At 36.3% G+C, this 21,511-nt stretch overlaps 1 protein-coding gene across 4 annotated transcripts in view; it reads right to left on the reverse strand.

Annotated features, from left to right (window-relative positions):
- The window catches only part of POLA1 (DNA polymerase alpha 1, catalytic subunit), a 322,857-nt gene that overhangs the window by 164,442 nt on the left and 136,904 nt on the right, over window positions 1-21,511 (reverse strand). For all 4 annotated transcript variants that reach the window (XM_036746570.1, XM_036746571.1, XM_036746573.1 and 1 more), the window contains 2 exons: window positions 13,226-13,404; window positions 11,369-11,500 (listed from right to left, as the gene is read on the reverse strand). In XM_036746570.1, the coding sequence (XP_036602465.1) occupies window positions 11,369-11,500; window positions 13,226-13,404 (311 nt within the window). The remainder of the gene's footprint in view (window positions 1-11,368; window positions 11,501-13,225; window positions 13,405-21,511) is intronic.

The following is a 21,511-nucleotide window of genomic DNA, read 5'->3' on the forward strand; positions in this document are numbered from 1 at the left end:
AACGGGGAGAATTTATTAGTCAGGTGAATAAAAAGCCCAAAGTTCCTAAACATCAACTTTTTAATTTCTTTCTATAATCTTCTCTAAATATTACCAATGTCTTCGGCTAGTGCCTGGCACATAGCAGATACTTAATGTTTACTGAATTTAATTAGTGTTGGTATCTATATTAGGAAGGCAGAATTTATGATTTCAAAGAGAATCTCATATGTGCCTAAAAGGTCCGGAACCGCAGGATATAAGGAATTCTCTAGGCAGAAGGCAGGAGAACTAAAGCATGTATTTACACTCCACAATAACAAGCCCACAAACCAGCGTCCCCATTTTGATATTTTCATCAAAAGCTTCCAGGCCCAATAAGTCCGCCTTATAAGGGTAACCAGGTGGCCACAGAGAAGCAAGATGGTATAAGGCAAAATCGTATACATGCTTCCCCTCTAAGGTAAGAAAGATTACCCACTGGCCTTTAGTCAACTCTGCTACCGGCAGCTCAGCTTTGGCTGTAGGCGTCTCTGGCTCCAACCGGAAAAGGAAAAGGAAAAGGAGGATCTTCAAGCTGTCCTCTCCCCTCTTATAGAGTTTTTGACATCATCAAGCGCCCGCCTGAACGACCAGGGCCGATTGGTTCTTGACTTGGCCCCTCCCCCAGCATAGACCACGTTAACACACCTCCCCTCAGCCAGCGCCACGACTCATCACACAGGAAGCTCTGGTCCTGCCCCGGAAGAGCAAGCCCCAGCGTCCAGGGAAGCTCAACGAGGCAAGCTGAGTCATTCAAAGAAAACAAAGTCCATTCTGGCTACAGTATCTCTGGTAAGGTATTTTCACCCCTGAGACCTCATTCCAACATACTTCCATGATCTTCACTACATCAAGTAGTACTAGACTTGAGTTAGAACTTGGTTCAGTTGTCATCTACACCTTAGTTATATCCAAGTTTCTTAATATCTCTTAATTTCTCCATCTGTGAAGAAGGGATAATTCCTTAACTGCCTTCTAGAATGGGTGTAAGGAAATTGCCTTACAGATCTTTAAATGGTACGCAAACCTGATGTAATTTTTTATCCAAGGAGCTGAAGCCCCTCAGAACACTTCTGAGAGGTAGTCCATGTTCTCAGTAGGAGGGGGTTTGGAGACTGGGAATCTGGGGGCATATCTAGCTCATTTTTATATCCCCCACAGTACCTTGCCTTGTTCGTGTTTTTGTTTATTTAAATCAGTACTGGTGAAATAGTGGGGAAAATATTTTTAAAAGTAGGGAAGTGTGAGAAAATAACCATAGGATTAAAAGCTGGAGGGAGACTTAAAAGAAAATCCAGGTCCAAGCTCTTTATTTTACAGGTGGAGAGAACGAGGCTGAAAGGGAGGCGAAGTGACTTTTACCTAGATCACATGGAGTAAGAGGCAGAGCTAAGAAGTAACGATTCCCCTACCGGACAGGTTATCAAGTTGGGGAGCAAAAAAAAAAAAAAATGACTCATGTTGGAGCCAGTATCTGTAAGAGGCAAGCATTTTCATCTTTTTACTTCCAATATAACTTAAAATATTTAAGAAATATTTTATTATATCAATATAATATAAAATACCCTTCTTCACTGCCCTCCCCTGCTCTCATCTCTTTTTAGCTGCTTCCTTCACAAAGGCCACGAAGCATTCCCTGGCCTATAGAGCATATTAAGTCACTAAGATGATCCAATAGTCTACCAAAGCTCCTCAGGTATCTAAGACGTCTTGGAAAAAGTCAACCTATATGGACAAAATGAAGCTTGGAGGTAGGGAAAGAGGGTCTTGACAGCTAGAGCACAACATCATAGATTTAGATTTGGAAAAGACCTTGGGTGCTAGTCAAACCCCATTTTACCGATGAAAAAACTAATGCAGAGAAGTTAAGTCCAAGTTTTACAGAACAAATGTAATCAAATGTAAAGCCTTTTGTAAATCCACAGAGTGAGGTTTGGATTCAGTCAACGGGCCACACTTGAGGACCTAGAGGGCCACATGTGGTCTTGAGTCCATAGACCTCAGAGTAAAAGTGGGATAATGAATCTCAGTTCATGAAGGGATGGTGGCAGGATGAATCAGGATATCCCAGGGATTCCCTAGGGATGTCATTGTAACAAAAACAATAACCATTAGCATTGATATAGTGCCTACTATGTGCCAGGCACTTTTACAAATATGATCTCATCGGATCTTCCCAACAACACTTGCTGGTGCTATTATTATCATTTTTAAGTGGAGAAAAGTAAGGCAAATGGAGGTAAAGTGACTGGTAAATCAAACACTTAGGAAGTGGCCGAGGCCAGACTTGAACTCAAGTTTGCAGTGTTCTCTCCACTGTACCAGCTAGTTCTAGATAGTCCCTCTGGTTTATCACCAAGTTCTGAAAGTACTCAGACAGGACAGGCTGTTTGTGATTAAATGTCATAATACAAACCAAAGTGCTGCAGAAATACTTGCTTCAATACTTCGCAGAGCTAGAATTTCATTGGTGTGGACAGTGGCCACTCTCTCCACCATCATCGAGTCACACACCTGTTCACAACTTAGTAACTGATTTTTATGAACTTCTATCTCTGAGAAAATGCATCACCTTTTAGTCTCTATTTGAAACCTTCTTCCTTTATGGGATCTAACAGAACTCATACCCTGCTGGCATAGCCTTTGAAAAAGTCGCTGAGGCACTGGGGACAGCCTTATGGAGGACTAGAAGACTGGAGGGGCCATTACGCTACCACATTAGATAAGCAGCTGCAGTAAACTGCAACTGGCACCATCTGCCTCAGTGGACAGCACTAACCCTTACAGGGCCATCCTTTTAAAGCTTCTTGTGCACCCTATATATTTGTTATATTTTACATGTCATGATTGAACCTATAGTGTACACAGATCAATATAATGGGAAACTTGGTTTTAACAGTTTTATCATACTAGAAAACCATATGCCACAGAGTATTACATGAAGAAGCACTAAAACGTCTCTTAGTCTGACAAATCTGGCTTTTTTTTAAGTAAGCCATTGAACAATACAATCAGACTTAATTCTTCAGTAATTAAGCGATTATGTTAGATGTTCTTTTTTTCTTCTTTCAAACAAATTTTATTGGCATTTTCTGCTTTAATGTCTACATTTCCCAATGTTTCCTTCCCAAGACCCTTTCTCCCCCTAAGTCTTCCTTTATAATAAAGAATAAGAAAAAGGGGTAAGGGGAGAAGTACAGAGACACTAACACACGAAAAAGCTTGACATCACTTGCATAGTTCTGCACCCATAGTTTCCTACCTAAGCAAAAGAAGAGAGGGAGATCTCCTCCTTCAGAGCAAGTTTGGTTGTTACAATTTCACAACACTAAAGTTTTAATTTTATAAAATTTCCATTTAAACTTGTGTAATCTTTGCAGTGACTAGTTATCTGGTTCTGTTCATTTCACACTGTATCAGTTAATACATCTTTCCTTGCTTCTTTGCATTTACTATATTGTTTCTTATATCACAGTAATATTCTATTACATCAATAGAATGCACCTTTTTCCAATGGGGTTGTCTACTAATGCTTAGTTTCCGTATCAAAAAGTCCCTTAGGACCAGAACCAGAATTACTAGCAAAAATAAATGTTTCCTGATTCATTAATTTTGAATGTGGTTTTGGGACCACTGTTGTGAAGTCTCAAAAGAAATTACAGTATTTGAAGCAATACTGAGCTATGAACTGTGCTTCTTGAGATACTGAATGGGTGGTATAGGTATCTATTGCTTCTTTGCAACTCCTCTGTACCACTTATAATTATGCTGTTAGAGTCTTTACAGGGGAAAAAACCAATTCATTCTTTTAAAATGTTCTAAATATAAATGTAGAAGCCAGAAAATAATTCCAATAGCTACATTTAAAAATTTATTCAAAGCAATCTTAACTAATGTATTGATGGTGCTATTACATACTATAATCTATAACCTAAAAACCACCAGCCCACCTCACCAGAGCTAACAATTGAAAGTGTGAGGGCTAATGAATGCTGAATTTTTGCAGCTCAATAGTACAAAGCTACTGAACAACAGGCACCGTCCCTAAAACTTATTGTTTCCCCACATACATGATGGTAGTTTCCTGTTGCAATGCCATATTCATGGGGCACAAAACAAAAAGGCTGAAATGAGAGTAACAGTTCAATTAAGGATGAGGAAAGGGGGGGATGCAGCAAAAGGGTTTGGTGAGCAGCATGGGGCAAGGGATAGACTTCTACTCCATGAGATTTTTAACCACTAAACACTTTTCTTTTTTCAGAACTTCTGCGTGCGTGCACTTGCATGCATGTGTGTGCATGTGTGTAGAGGAAGAGACAGACTGTGCTACATCTAAATTTAACATCTGCAGATACCATATGGACATATGAAGAGAACCTACAACATAAAAATAAAGAGTAACCTAATGCCGGTTAATAAAATATTATCTATGTGTCAAATAAGTATAAAAGGCTTTATGTTTAAAGGGTCCTAAAAGGCTGTGCCTCAAAACATTTTATACCATTTTAAACTCTACTAATGACATGAAGAATATTAAGAAAACATTTTAAATATTTTGAACTCTTGACTAATCAAATCACTTAGCTAATATTTATCAAGCACTTACTATTTTGAATTATGCTATGGTAGGCTATGCAAAAATGTAAAGAAGCAGATGATAGGATCTCTCACAATCTTAAAAAAAACCTCCACAACTTCATAACATGGAGATACTGTAGATGGGATTATGTTTGGAGCTGGAATAAATGACTAATTTCCTGACAACTCTGGGATTCTATTATTTCTTTTTTTTTCTTTTTGGTGGCATTCTAAGGAAAACAATATTCAACTTATGGCTCTATGGTATCATCCAATCAACAGTCATTAAGCACCTACTTTATGCAGAGTCCACAATTTTCTGAAAATGAGGTATGCCCATCTTCTCAGCTCTTTTAAAATGACTGGAATCGAAAGATTTCAGCCTCTTAAGTAACTCTCCTTCAGAAGTCACCAGGTAGTAAGAGTGACCAGAAACACAGATTGCACATGCCAAGGAATACATCAGAGAAGCTCATGTTTGTATATCTACTAGAGAGGCTTAAGTTTGTTCTATTTTGTCTTGCTCTTAACACTTCATCTCACAGTCTCCACCTTTAGAAACAAATGGTTCCTTATTTCAATGAGCATTTAATGTGCATTATGGCTGCTAATACTTGGTGATCAAGTAAATGACACACTCTACCCTTCCCTACCCCCACCCAGGTAGCAAGAGGGTCAGATTATCCATTTATCAGCAAGCAGTGAGAGTAGACAAGCATTTCCATCTCAGTCTCCCTCTTCTGTGGATGCTTCATGGACGGCTGAGGGGAACACTTCAAAAATGAACCAGCTAAACAAACTTCCCAGCAGCACTTGACAGAGCTACACCTATTCTTCCCATTTCCAAAGCAGTACAGAATTAATTACCAGTTCTATGGATCTATTGTAAGTATAATAGACTAAAGAGCTATCACAGACACATTTATTGTAAAAGCACAATCCCAAGAGTGTCTAGTAGAGGGCCAAAACGATTAACACAAATGCTTTGTCAGATCAAAGATAAAACCTGCACCGCCCAAATGAGGAATGAATTAGAACAGTGGGTTATCTTTCAAATTAACCAGGGCAGTTAGTGAGGAAAATTTCATGAAAGTGTAATTCTTAGCCTTTGTGAATCCACACAGCAGGCATTCTGCCAGCTGACAAGATGATGAAATTTTCATGCTTAAAAAAAGCCTTCTTCATTTCCCAATTTAGATTAGCTAGTGTTTCTCTCTCTTTTTGTGTGTCTATTTGCTCTCCTGCAGCAGAATTTTAAGGGGGGAGGGGCTATAGATCAATTTTTCACTGTACAAAATGAATCTTAAAAAACCACTGTGAAAGCTTAGTGAGGTAATTTTTAAACTGGCTTGTCATGATTTTTGAAAATGTCAGTTCATACGTAACTATATACTGGGATCAACAAAGGCCAGCACATGACAAAAGCAGTGCACTGAAAATTTTAGGGGCACTATAAATAATTTTTGATAGAAAAAGAACGTCACTTAAGAAAAATGTTAATATATAGTGGCTTTTGATGTGTAGGCTTAAAAAATGGGAAATGGGGAAATTAAGAGTCTTAAATAAATGTGAACTAAAGTACTATATTTGCCTGACTTGGATAAAAAGGGAGTGAATACAGTAAGATTTTTAAGATATAGATTGATTTCTATATGTATGGTACACCTTGTAAAAGAAGAAAAAATTATTCAGAGCTATTGTATTCCTTCAAACCCTGATCCTCTCTTTCTTACCTAGCTGCTCTACAGCAGTGCAGGGTTCCTGGCTACAGAATCTGAGCTGGCCTCAGCTTTGGCTGATCTTGTAGGTTTTAGGCCTTGAAAAAAGTACTGAATCTGCTTCAAATGCTTAGCTCAGTCATTCTCCAAAATTCCTAAAGATCTTTCCTTTCTCCTTTAAATTGATTGTTTTATATTGATACTGATAAGACCAGAAGGAAAGTGCAAGTGGGCATATGGCTCTCAAATCCCAAACAGCTTCTGGGCCAATCAATTAATCAATAAGTATTTATTAAGTACCTACTATGTGCCAGGTACGGAGCTAAGCATGACAAAAATGAAACAATTCAGTTTAGAGAAATGCTATCCTAATCTCAAAAGAGTAGAAAACTCTTTCAGTACCTAGCTTTTACAGCTAAGTCAATGACACAGTACTTTGTGCCACTGCATTTTACTGATGCTTATTTATATTATCTTTAGACTCTAGAAAGATTACGTTACAATTTCATGACAGCAATGTGTTGGCAAGGTATACTGGTCCCCACTGCTGTGCAATGACACATTTGGTAGACTCTTAACGAAAGGAATTTGTTGTCATAGGGTGATATCTACCACATTTCTTCTCTCCTCTCAAAAATAATCTTAATGCATAAAGAACGTTAATGACATTGATATAGCACTATATAAATGAGAGGTATCCTAATCTCTGTTCATTTAGCCCCTCATCACCTCTCGCTCGCACTGCTGAAACAGCCTCCTCATTGGCCTTCCTGACTCCAGGCTCCTCTCTCTACTTTGTATTCTCCACGGCTGTCAGACTGATTTTCCTAAAGCAAAGATCTGATTCTATCCATCCTGGCTCAGGAGCCTCCCTCATCAGGCATCTAAAGCTCTTCCTGGAGCTGCGTTACCCAACTGAAAGTGGCCACACTGGTCCCCAGTGGGGCAGGTACTACTACTCACAGGTTGTCAGATATCTTGAGAGGTTTCAGTGGGAGAGGAGGGGGGATGGGAGAGTGGGGGAGGGGAGAGGGAGGGAGGAAGAAAGGAAGGCTGGTTGGTTTACAGGGTAGATGTCTTTCTTAAGGACCATGCGTTAAACCGAAATCATTCTGGCTCTCATTGATTGGCCAGCCACACTTGGTCAGTGTTTGGGCCTTGAAGGCTCGGAGCGGGTGTAAATAGAAATTATTCCTGTTGTGGACAGAAACCCTGAGGGTCTTCCCCTCCCATATTGATTTTTTTCTTTTTGGACTAGGTAAAAGTAGCCATTTTTTGCCTCATTTCTTATCTAGCTTTAATCACCAAATGGGCATTGCCCTCAAGCCCAACTGAGACCTGGGGGGAAAGGCCAAGGTCTCCCACTGAATCCTGGTCCATCTCCAGATGTCCTGATCTCTATCTTGCCGCTGGACCCAGATGGCTCCAGAGGAGAATGTGAGGCTGGTGACTTTGCACAATCCTTCCTTACTTAAATCCGATTCACTCACAAGTCATGGTACCACTTTCTTGATGTCATGGTCCTCTTCGAGAACAAAGGACAAACAACATCTTTCCTGGATGGCTAAATCCGACTTCCCCACAAGCACTTAATACTCTAGTCGCACTGGCTTAACTTTCTGTGCCCAGAGTGCTCACCTTCTTCACCGCTGCCAAGTGTGACAACCCAGCTGTTAGTCTTCCCTTCCCTCCAACCCCCAGCAACATATATATGTGTGTACATGTACACACACACACACACACACACACATCCCTGTGTACATGTTGCACCTTCCCCCACAGCACATAAATTCTTTGAGGACAAGGACTATTTTACGGTTGTACCTAGAATAGTGACTGGCACATCAAGGCAAAACACAACTGTCAACACTGTTATCACTGACAACTGGCTATTTCTGATCCTTTGATTCTCTTTGTTATTGCTAATATTTAGCCATTAAAAAAAAAACCAATGAATCAACATCTCCCCCATAGGCCAGGGAGTCCTTAAGTAAAATATGAAGTTCACGCATGATTCTTTGACAGAAATCTTCTAAAGATCTTTTAAAAATCACATTAAAATTCATATGTGAAGTAAGATCTAGGGACTGTGGCTTTTTATTTACTCATATTTTCCATCCTCCATGAGAAGAATCAAGAATGATTATTTTCACCAACTACTGTTGTTTAGTTGATCAGTCATGGCTGACTCTTTGTGACCTCATTTGGGGTTTTCTTGGCAGAGATCCTGGCGTGGTCTGCCATTTCCTTCAGCTCCCTTTGCAGATGAGGAAACTGAGGCAAACAGGGTTAGGTGACTTGCCCAGGGTCACACAGCCTGTAAGTATCTGGGGACAGATTTGAACTCAGGTCCTCCTGACTCCAAGGCCAGCGCTCTATCCACAGCATCACCTTTCACAACCTTACTACACTCATTCATAACCTGTCAGAGCTACAAAGAAAATGTCTGAGTGGGAAGTTGGATTAAATGCCTTCCACGTTTCGATCCAAGACTCCAAGAAGTCACTAAGCAGAAGAGTAGCATGACGATCCAGCTATGTTCTACCTAAGTGTGCACGCAGCTGACTTCTGGAGCCTGTTATAGAAAGCACAGAACCCCAAAGAGCTTACCAGGTATTAAATGGAGAAATAGAAGTAGATGACAAAGGAATTTATTAAAGGTTGAGGATGGAGATGAGAATGAAGCTTCAATTAATCAAGAAAGACATAAAGAAGCACCACCCTAACGAGGTACCAATAAATTTAAAAAGTGACCATAGAGTAGGAGATCAGAGTGGCTGCCAAGGAGAAACACTCAGACTGCCTTTCATATTCAAATACAAAACCTATAGAGAAATGAAATACCTCTCTGTTCTGAAGGCAACACAAAGACCAAGGTCTGAGATACTCCACATTACCAGAAGACAAATACCAGCAGGCAGGCACCACCTTCAGGGAGCCACTGTCTTCTTAACCCTACAAGGAAATTCAGTTCAACCCTGAACTGTAGCAGAGATTTCTAGAAATTTTAGAGACAGCTCGCAGAAAAAGAGAAGTAAAAGAAATTCACAAAGGGATGGCCTGAGTCCGTCCAGTCTTCCACATTGAATCTGGTGAGTTGTCTTGGCAGGGATGAAAATAACAACTGTATAGTAAGAGCTCTAGCAACCCTAAGCTATGGGATGGAGCTAGTTCTTTTAATCTAGGTTACATGTTTTAGAAACAAAACAGGAAACTGTCCCTTGGTTAGGAAAGAATCCTACATTTGTGGCAGACTTTGTTCTTACAGATCACACTATTCTAACTCAATTTGTCCAAATGCTCTTTTTTATTAGAAAAGAAAACAACAAATTTCTTCTAAAATTTCTGCTCTACAAAATTCAATGCAGAAGACTCTAATGTTCTAAACATGGACAGAGGATTCAATAATTTTTACATAAGGGAAGATTATTTTCTCTTGTTCAGTAAGGCCCACAACTGGATAGTTGTAAATTTTAGATCTAGTTGACTTTGGAAGAAACAAAAGTCTAAAATATATGTGCTGAATACCAAAATAGGAAATGTGGTTCCTTAGATCAGTGGTGCCAAATTCAAATAAAAATGGAGCCACTAAACTGTAGAAAAGGCTCCTTGGGAGCTGGTTTTTGACTTAGAAAACTACATACTGATATTATCTATACTTTACTGTATCTAATCTGGTGCTGCTGCACTTGGGAGTATTGTGGGCTGCAGGCAGCCAACAGGCTGCATGTGCAATACCTCCATCTTGGATAATTTTTATTCCTATCATATTGTTCATAATAGAATAATGGATACAGGACTGCGCAGTTAAATGTTACATGGGTCCTACTACTTTACAATGATGAGTAGCAGTTTTTTAAAATTGGGAGGTAAAGGAGAGTGTTTTATACTGGCTGAAACTTAAACCAAAAGTTACATAATGAATCTAACCTTTTTTCAATGTCTTGCCATAATTTTTTCCTTTTAAATGGTAAGGTAAAGTTAGCTTCTAAGTAATATGACACTTAACTCTTGAAAGCTTTTAACAACCAAATCTTTAAACAATCAAAAGTGCTAAAGATGGGGATGAGAACTATTTCACCAATATAGGGAACTCTCAAATGGGGTTGTGATGCAGGCTGGTCCCTTCACTGTAACTTTTTCTCTACAGAATTGCTTACAGCATTGAGACATTAAGGGTCAAAAAGACACTGTAGGCATCAGAGAAGGGATTTGAACTCAGATCTTCCTAATTCTAAGGCCAACTCTCTATGTGCCATGATAAATAAGTAACAGCTAAGGAGAAAAAGGCGAAATTGAGGAGTTTTGCTTCTGTTAAGTCTTGATGAAGAAAAAAAACCTTATTTATATGAAACTTTTATCATGAAAGGGTTTTATTTTTCTTTGTACTTGAGGAAAAGCTTTCTGATGGCTTATAAGAAATTTCTGCCATTTTCCAGTATTTCCCCACACTAGAAATATTCTGTTTTAAAAGCCAGATAAATTGCACTTAAATCCAAAAGATGTTTCCTTTGACTTCCTCCAAATAACTACCATTTAAAATGTTTTGGAATACTGTATAAATAAAAAGTACTACAGATCAACTTACTAGATAGCAACATGAGATTGTGATATTATTTATCCAAATGCCTATACATAATGCTGACATTTTCTCAAATCAAGACTAAATGGGTCTTGTTTCACATATTGAAGTGTTTAAAACTGTATTTTTCTTTTTATTCAAAGTAAAAGTCCAAGTTTTTAAGAAAACTAATTTTCCTTTCATGAAACTGATGTTCTTCCAAAAGAGACACCAAAATCTTTCCTAATAGAGCTGTTAAACATTTTGAGAAGCACCTTCCCTAAGTATTTTCAACAAATTATTTTCAAAATTATGCATTTCAAAATAAAAACAAACACAAAACCATGAATATTCACTTTAAAAAGGGCAGACATACTAAAGCCTTACGTGTGTACGTGTGGGTATATATATATATATATATATATGTATACATATATACATTTATAATAAATTTGACATACACACACAAGAGCTCATGATAAATACTTACATTGTAGTATTTTTTAATGCAGCGCCTGATATCCATGATTAATTTATTGTTCAGCTGGTCGGTAAAGGTCATAGGTGAAGCATCACAAGCTAGATTACAGCAACGAAATAAGCTGGGTTCTATCTGGGTTCCCTACAAAGAATAAAAAGGAAGTAAAGACAGACAAGCACACAGGAAGTTACTGGAAAATTATGTAAGGATTTTATGTCTAAAGAAACTGCATACCAGCCCACTGCTCAATGCCATTAATTTATTTTACTGGCTATTTTTCAAGCTCGTTTTTTGAACACTTCTCCCTGCAAGGCTTTTTCAGACATATCTCCCTTTTCCCGCCATCATCTCCATGAAATAAGAAGTTGATTAAAAATTGCTTTTCATATGTCAGTATTCCTCATTCAACAAACGATGTTGAATAAAAATAATCAAGCAGAATCTATGGCAAAAATCAATTTTCTCCAACAAACCAACCATGTCTTTTTAATCAGAAATAAATATCCTTTCCAGGGATACTGATCAATATCTGCACTCGTGAAGGCCAAATATAAAGCTGTACTAATAATCCACATGACATTAGTTGATTATCATATATGTTGTTTAGTTCATTTTTTGAGAGGAGAGCATAAAAGTAAAAAGTATTATACCACAAAGGAATACCATCCATTTTTAGAAATGCATATTGAAATTTCTTCAAATTTCCAAACTAAAAGTTTTGTAAGTTAATTATTAGCAGTTAGAAATGTTTATTTTATTTCCCTTCTTTTTACACAGATAGCAAGCATATCACTCAAGTAAACAGGTTTAGCGGGGTTCCCCTTATTTCTCTCTACCTCACCACCCTCCCACCATATTGATAGTAAAAAAAAAAAATCTGTGCTTTTCTGATTCAATCTGGCATCCCGCCCCCCACCCCCAACACTAAGCAATTCCAGGTGGAAGAGATTTTAAAGCTTGACATCCGCTCTTCCACAGTTAGCCCATCTGCAAGTCGTCAAGCCTCCACGCAATTAACTATCTTATTTACAGCTGTAATGAAGCAAAAGTCAAGGATTTAGCAAAGTATTGCTGATCTGTGTCTGCCTTTTCTTCTCACTTGCTTCCAAAGACTGCTTTGTTTTGATTTTTTTAAAAATGCAAAACATCTGCTGTTTGTCCAAATTAACTTAAAATAATTACTTTTAATTTAGATAAAAGATATATTTTCCTTCAGCTTCAAGGTTTTGCACCACTCTGCTGCTTACTAATTTGCCAATGGCTAATACATGCATAACAGTGCAGTAGAGTTAAGTAAGTTGGCCAACCTTCAAGTCCTGAGCCAAGGTCAGTGATATGTTTTTTGGCAGTGCTTCTTGAGAGGAATGTCTCTCTATGACTTTTTTATGTCTGATATTCAAAGACAGCAGGAAAGATAACAGAGCAGTACCTTTGTCAAAAAGGAGGTAAGTGGGATGGGAAAAGATAAGTAAAAACTTTTCAAAAACTCTTCCTTCCCATTAACTTGATTTAGGATAAAGGAAAATGTTACCACAAGTTTTAATAAATGGGACAAAAATTCAAGTTACTAATTAAGGAATTTTTAAAAATACTTTAAAACAAGTTGGAATTTTAAAATATAGACTAATAGCTCAAAAGAATCAAAAAATATTTAATTACATTGAAAGAAAAGTTTAAACCTTTTTCATTTTTTGAAAGAAAAGCTTAAGAAGAAATAAACTGATCTTAATTTCTATACAATAATCTTTAAACACATTTAGCACAATTTTTTCCCTCAATTTTCCCCTTATTCAAAAAAATACAAAAGAAATTAAAGCCCATTTCCAATAGTTTGAACACAAAAGCAATAAGAAAAAAGTAACTAACCGAACCATCAAAGACACCATCACAAATGTTCTCAGTTCCACATTTAGGGCAAGAAAATTTGAATCTTTCACAGTCCCTATATTTTTCTTCATCACTGAGTTGTGCTGGGCCACCAAGTAAGGCATCATTCTCCTCATCTTTATGGTAATGCTGAACTCTGAATTGGGTGGGATCCAGTCCTATCAATATGAAAGGAAAAAGAAAGGATCAGAAAGGTGTATTCATTTAACTTACTCCCATCCAAAAGGAATAATACAGAAAGCAGAAACAAACCTTAAGAAACAATGATACACACACATATATATTTAAATATGTTAATGAAATACATTTGAACATTGTAACCCAAGTCTCGTACGTCTAATCACATGGACAAGTGATTAATATTTACAATTGCTTTATAAATAAAGCAAGCAAAGTGCATTAATGCAATATGCTGCAAACACATTCGGTTGCTGAAGCTACTACTTCTATAGGATGGGCTTCTATAGGATCTCAAATGTAATAATGTTCCTAATTATTAAGAAATATTCACCTAAACAAAATGGCAGCATTAAAACAGAGACTAAAAATCCCATTAAACATATTCATTGGTATTATAATAACTCCTTCAAGACCAGGCACAACAGCTAACTCTGATATCAATGCAGTGGTCGATTTCATCTTGGCTCAGTGGTTAACAGCATGTAGGTTGCAATCTAATGCGGTGGTTAAAATTCAGCAACTGCATTTGAAGCAAGATGCAATATGGCTTTTTGGTTGGCAAAATTCAGATACTTAGAATAACTACAAAAATAATAACTATGCCTATTTTATATGACAACAAAAAAGAAAATGGCCTCCAAATCTCCAAGAACACATTCAATATTTCATTGGGGGAAAAAAAATCAGTCACTATTGTTTTATACTCATTTTTTGGCAAACTATTTAAAGGAAATCGCAGTATTTTAGGTCAACAAGATTAATTTACTATTGGCAAATGCAACTGTCAACATGTACCACCTGATATCATACTTAAGTACAATTATTCAATATAACAGATCTGAATAAATGCATTTCAAAGAAAAACTTAAGAACTCCAGATTTGAGAAAAAGCTAAGGAAAAAAGATTTATATTTATCTGGTCTAGAAGTACATTGAGAATGCACAAAAAAGTGAGAATTCCACAATTAATATATCTTTTATTTTGACTATCAAGAAGTAAATAACTAAATTTCATCATTTTTCTACTTCATCCAGTTTCATGAATAGACTTTGAGTATTGTTTAACACATGCACACATACCCTGCATGGTATTTATTTAATTTTGACTATAAGCATACATTAAAAAATGGACAAAATATAGGTGTGGGGATTTAGTAAACTGCTGTCCTTTGGAGGAATCAATGCTGAACACTTCCTAAAATGATGACATATGTCCTCAGAATAGCAATGTCTCTAAAATTACCAAAATGTAAATTTAAAAACTACTGTACTTCACCAGTCTTTTATACTGTTATAGGTTCCTGTCCCAAAGGATTTGATGTACATTTAATCTTTATAAGTTATTTTCAAGGAAAACAATGGATATTCCAATAGAATAATAACTCATGTTTATATTGTACTTTAAGGTTTGCAAAAAAGCATGAATTCATCAATGAATTAAAGATGAGGGTTGGGTTACAGACAGAACAAGTCGGAGAACAATAATAATAGTGAGGATATTTCCACTTGTTAGGGAAGAATTAATGCTACGATTTTAAAAACATTATCTAGTTAATTTTGGTTGTGAATGCAGACTGACCTAACATCATGGTATCAAAGTTATGTATTATTAGTTTTCCATTCTATATGTTCCCAATATTCATTATGTTTTAGCAATGTTCTGGGGGAGTGGAGTTAATCACAGGTAATTTTTAAATGAATATATAAACTTCAATCATTCAAAAACAGGAAAAAATTATTATATATGCTTCACAATTCTATGAACTGGACAGAATAGGAAGCTGCACCAATAGCATACTGCTTTTTCTTTTCCGGGACCACCACAGTTCACTTAATCCATCTGAGTACACCAAGCTGCATCCACCTGCAACAGAGCAAACTGTCCATACTGCTCATAGAGATACTTTGACTCTAGCTAAAAAGTATGCTAAATTGCTTGGCCTTCAATGAGGATCTGCAATAAACTTCCATTTACATAGCCAAGCTTTATCTTTATATTGCACTAACAAAACTCACTCCTCTTCCTAATTATTTCAGATTTACTCATAGGGTGAATACTTTTATGGGTGTATTATCACTCTGTTGTAGATCAGTTATAAAAGCAATAAGGAGTTTTTAAAATAATCAGGAAGTCCATCAATAAAAGAGAAAAAGAACAGATCCACAAATTGGGGGTGCAACTAATGAAAACTTGAAAAGCACCACACTGTTATTCAATCTTGTACTAGAAATGTGAGCTATAGCAATAAGAGATGAAAAAGAAATTAAAGGAATTAGAACAGGCAATGAGGAGACAAAGCTATCACTCTCTGCTGATGGTATGACAGTATATGCTCAGACAATCCCTAGAGAACAAACTAAAAAAACTGCTGAAATAAAGAACAACAAGAGATAGAGAAATCCCATTTAAAATCACTGTAGACAATATAAAATACTTGGGAGAGTCTCCCTGCCAAGACAAACCCAGGAACTCTATGAACAAATAACAAAACACTTTTCACACAAATAAAATCAGCTCTAACAATTAGAAAAATATCAATTGCTCATCGGTAGGCTGAGCCAATATAATAAAAATGACAATTCTTCAGAGCCGCACCCATCAGAACACCAAGAAATTATTTTATAGAGCTAGAAAAATATCAAAATTCATCAGGAAGAACAAAACGTCAAGAATGTCAAGGGAAGTAACGAAAAATAAAATGTGAAGGAAGGTGGCCTAGCCGTATGAGATCTCCAACTATACTGTAAAGTGGTAATCACCAGAACTGCCTGGTGCTGGCTAAGAAAGAGTGGTAGATCAGTGAAACAGATTAGGTGCATAAAATATGGCAGTCAATGTCCATGTAATCTAGTGTTTGATAAAGCAAAAAACCCAATTTTTATTACAAGAACTCAGTATTTAAAGAAACTGCCAGGACAACTGGAAAACAGCATGGCAGAAACAAAGTACAGACCATGGGTGGAGAACCTGCAGCCAGGAGGCCACTTCATAAAAGGATTTGTTGCGTGAAGTTTGGAATTTAATCAAAGGGCCGCACTTGAGGACATAGAGAACCACATGTGGCCTTCAGGCCGCAGGTTCCCCAATCCTGGTACAGACCAATATCTTACACTGTATACAAAGATAAAGTCAAAATAAGTACATGATTTACACATAAAGAGCGATGCCATAAACAAATTGGGAGAGAAAGGAATAGTTTACTTGTCAGATCTACACAGGACAGAATTTATCACCAAAAAAGAGATAGAGAGCATTATGAGATATAAAATAGAAAATTTTGATTATATTAAATTAAAAACATTTTGTACAAACAAAACCAATGCAACAAAGATTAGAAGAAAAGCAGAAAACTGGGAAGTAATATTTTTTGAAGGGGGGAAGGCAGGGCAATTGGAGTCAAGTGACTTGCCCAAGGTCACACGGCTAGTAAGTGTGTCAAGTGTCTGAGGCTGGATTTCAACTCAGGTCCCCGTGACTTCGAGGCTGGTGCTCCACTCACTGTGTCACCTAGCTGCCCCTGGAAGCAATTTTCACAAGTGTTTCTGATAAAGGCCTCATTTTTCAACTATACAGAGAAACGATTCAAGTTTATAAGAACACAAGTCATTTCCTAATTGATGAATGGAAAAAGAATATAAATAGGCAGTTTTATTAAGATAAAATTTAAAAGTTATTACCCCACAAAAATCACAGGAATTAAAATTATAAGGAAAGCAATTAACTTGGGGGGAAAGTCTTTGAAGCAAGTTTCTCAGAAGAATGTCTGAAATACAAGTTTTAAGACAAAGAAATCAAAGCTATCTATAGTCATATGAAAAAATGCTCTAAATCACTTTTGATTAGAGTCATGAAAATTAAAACAACTCTGAGGTACCACCTCACACCTATCAGATTGGCTAATATGACAAAAAAGGAAAATGAAAAGTGTTGGAGTGTACATGGGAAAATTGGGCCACTAATGCTCTGTTGGTGGAGCTGTGAACTGATCCAACCATTCTGGAGAACAATTTAGAACTATGCCCAAAGGACTATAAACCTGTGCACACCCTTTGATCATGTCTGTGGGTGCCCATTATACATGTAGTTGAAACAACAGTCTCAAAAAAAATGTCAATGTCAAATATGAAAAAGATGACTTCACAACAAATGAAGGAGAAATAAGTAAAAGTAATTCCAATATTAAAAAAACTAAAAAGATAGGTAAAGAATTCTTACAAAATTCCTTCTATGATTCAAATATAATTTTGATATCTAAATCTAGGATATAAAACAGAGAAAGAAAATTATATACCAATACCCCTAATGAATACTGAAACAAAAATACTGAATGAAAAATACTAACGAAGATTTTTAAAATTTTTAAAAGATTATAAACTATGACCAGGTTAGATTTATACCAGGAATGAAGGGTAGATTCAATATTAGGGGAAGCATAAATCATAAAAAGACCATAATAACAAAAAACCTGATTATTTCAATAAATGCATAAAACGCCTCTAACAGAAATGCTAGAGGCTTTTCCAATAAGATCAGGGGTAAAGCAATAATGTCCATTATCACAAACATTAATTCATATAATAACTATAACCACAACCAAGGCAATAAGACAAGAAAAGAGAAAATGAGGGAATAGGTACAGGCAAAGAATAAACAAAATAACTGCTTTTTGCAGATGATATGACAATCTAGAGAATGCCAGAGAATAAACTAATTGAAACAGCAACTTCAGCAGAGAAGCACAATATAAAATAAGCCAACACAAATCACCAGCCTTTCTAAACATTACCAACAAAAGCTAACAGTAAGACAAAGGAGAAATCCATTTGAAATAACTACAAAGTATATAAAATATGTGAGAGTCCACCAAACAGATCAGAGACAGGAACTCTATAGGTATAACTATAAAACATTCTTCATAGAAAAAAAGACAGGCATAAATAATTCTATCTCAAATAATACTCATTTGGCCAGGCCAATATAATAAAAGTGGTGATACTATCTAAATTAATTTGCTTATTCAGGACCATACCAATCAAACTATCAAAAGTGTTACTTTATAGAGCAAAAGAAAATAATAACATAATTCACAGGGAGGAACAAAAGTGAAGACAATCTTATGAAAAATAACAGAAAAGGGACATTTCAGAAGAAAGGTATCAAAGATATCAGAGCTCAAACTATACTACAAAGCAGTAATCATGTCTATTTAATATTTAAAAATAGAAGAAATTAGGTACACAAGACCCAAAAGTAAACAAATGCGGCAGCAGGACGGTTTTGGATAAATCTCCAAAACCTTAGAAAACTGGAAAGCTGTCTGGTAGAAATTAGGGTCAGAACAACATCTTGTACCATGTACCACTACTTAAGCTCCTCCAAATGGATATAGACCTGAACAAAAAAGGGCACATCACAGACTAGAGGAGCAAGTAACAAGAAAATTTCTAACTATGGAAAGGGGAAGAATTCATGACAAAACAAGGGACAGAGAAGATCACAAAAGACAAAATAGGCAATTTCGATAAAACTTAAAAGTTATTGCCCCACAAAAATCACAGCAATTGAAATGATAAGGAAATGATTAACTTGAGGGGAAAGTCTTTAAAGCAGAATGTCTGAAATACAAGGTGACTAATTCAAATATAGAACAAGAGCCACTCCCTAAAGGAGAATGGTCCAAAAATATGAACAAGCAGTTCTGAGAAAGAAATTTAAGCTATCAACAATTACATGAAAAAATGCTCAAAATCAATAGTGAGAAAAATGTTAGTTAAAGCATTTCAGGTTCTAACTCATATGCATCAGAATTGCAAGGATATTTTTATATCAATATCAATATATCAATATAAAAATTGAATATGGGAGGACAGACACACTATGAAGTGGGCTGGCACTTCTGGAGAGCAATTTGAAATTACACTCCCAACTTTAACTGAGCCCATTAAACTGAACCTCAGAGGGCACAATCAAAACCACTATTCTGTATACATCCCCAAAGTGGTCAAAGAGGAAAGGAGAATGACTCAAAATGCACAAATATATTCATAGTAGCACATTTCACTGTAACAATCGGAATCTAAGGGGAAGGAGGGGTCTATCACCTGTGGAACTGCTGGGCAAGTTATGGCATAAGGATGTAATAAAATATCATCCTCATGAGAATGATATGACCTCCTCATCAGAAATGACAAAAGGACAGATTCAAAGAAACCTGGGAAAATGTGTATGAACTAAACAGGAGAAACACAAGTAGAACCAGGAGAAAAAAGTATACACTATAAACATTGTAAAGAAAAACAACTCTGAAAGACTTAAGAACTCTGGTCAACGGAAATGACCTATCATGACTCCAAAGGACTTAGAATATAATATCCAATTTTCTGACAGAGAGAAGATGGGTTAGAGGTGTGTTATGAGTCAAGACATTTTCAGATATGGCTAATGTGTTGATCTGTTTTGAGTGACTGTGCTTATTTGTTACAAGGGAAGAGCTGAAGGGGGCAGAAGTGGCAAAGATGAATTAAGGGAAGAAAGGGGTTGGTAATCACAATACCCCCCCCAAAGGAATTAAAAAGCAAAAAATGTCATCACGGGAGCATAAAAAAATACATATATGCACACACACAGGGAAACAGACAAGCAGGACATCTGTGAAATTACTTTAAATTTATTATATAACTTAAAGAAATTGTAAATAAAGGTTTATGGTTTCACATAGAATCCTCTTTTTCTGTTCTTCTTTGTATAAGGAAATACTTATGTTTCTCAGTGTTTGTTAAATTCAGAATAATTTTTAAAAAATAAAAACAAAGGGGAAAGAGACACATTCTCGATCTTCAAAAAATGGGTATGAATGTAAAGGATTTTTTTGTCACAATAAAAAAAAATTCAGAATGAACTGACAAGAAAGTGACCATTCTGGATTACTGGCAACCTCAAAAAAATTTCCACAGAACCTCTTTTGGGAGCTGTTTCTTAATTCTAATAGGCAAATGTCAGACAATATACAATTAAGTATTTAAAAATACAGTATTACCTGGAAAAATGTTTTCAAGGGAGGTAAAGAAGTTTGGCTTATACAGAAGCAAAGCTCAACAATGTTGCTTCTATAGATGCACTTAACTAATTTCTGCTTAAATTGCTTGTAGGTTGCTTATTTTGTAGTCTCCATATGCCTAAAAGTTTCTTTGCTCATACCATAATTCTTTTGGGCTAAAGTGAAACAAAAGAAAAACAGTATCTGGTGCTGCCACCTAGGGGTAGAGCTTTTGAATTTTAAAACACGTGCCCAATAATAGGTTACTTAGTATTCAAAAAATTGGCCACACTATTATCAGACTTCATACTCCAAGGCAGAATCTTTATCGTCATAATATTCATCTTGCATGTTTCAGACTCGGTTAAAAAAAAAAGCAAAGAAATAGAGTGAGAGGATAGATAGATAGATAGATGGACAGAGATTTCTATTTATCTAGATCTATATATACCAAACGGTAACCAAATTACTTTTTGGGTAATGGGGAGCAAACCTAAATTCTAGATTGCTACCCTCTTTCATAAGCAACTACCCCTGGATGGCAGGCATTAAGGAACAAAGATGATATAGTACTTAGGGAAAAAAGCTTCTATTTTTAATGGAATGTTTTTGACAGACCACCTTAGGTGTTTACTAACACAGAGAACCAGCCAAGAAACATTCATTCTCATGTCTGCAGAAAGAGTAGTCACTTCTGGAAACAGAAATCTGTGACTTATCTCACAATAAGTAGGCATGATGGAAATAACTGAATTTTTTTCTATTCCTTTTATCTTCCCTGCAAAGGACATGGTGTAATAAAATATTAGAAGTACCAACGGAAAGAACACTGGCTTCAACTCTCATCTCTGTCTTATTATTATATAATATTATTATGTATATTATTATATATTAACTGTATAATCATGGGCAAGTCAGCTAATCTCTCAGAGTCTCACTTTTCTCATCTGGAAAACAGGGAAAAGCTGGCATAGTGAACAGAATACTGGGCCTGAAGTCAGGAAGATCTGGCCAGTGTCACTTATTAGCAGTTTGAATCTCAGCAAGT

Source organism: Trichosurus vulpecula, chromosome 2 (assembly GCF_011100635.1).
Source record: "Trichosurus vulpecula isolate mTriVul1 chromosome 2, mTriVul1.pri, whole genome shotgun sequence".
Lineage (NCBI taxonomy): Eukaryota > Metazoa > Chordata > Mammalia > Diprotodontia > Phalangeridae > Trichosurus > Trichosurus vulpecula.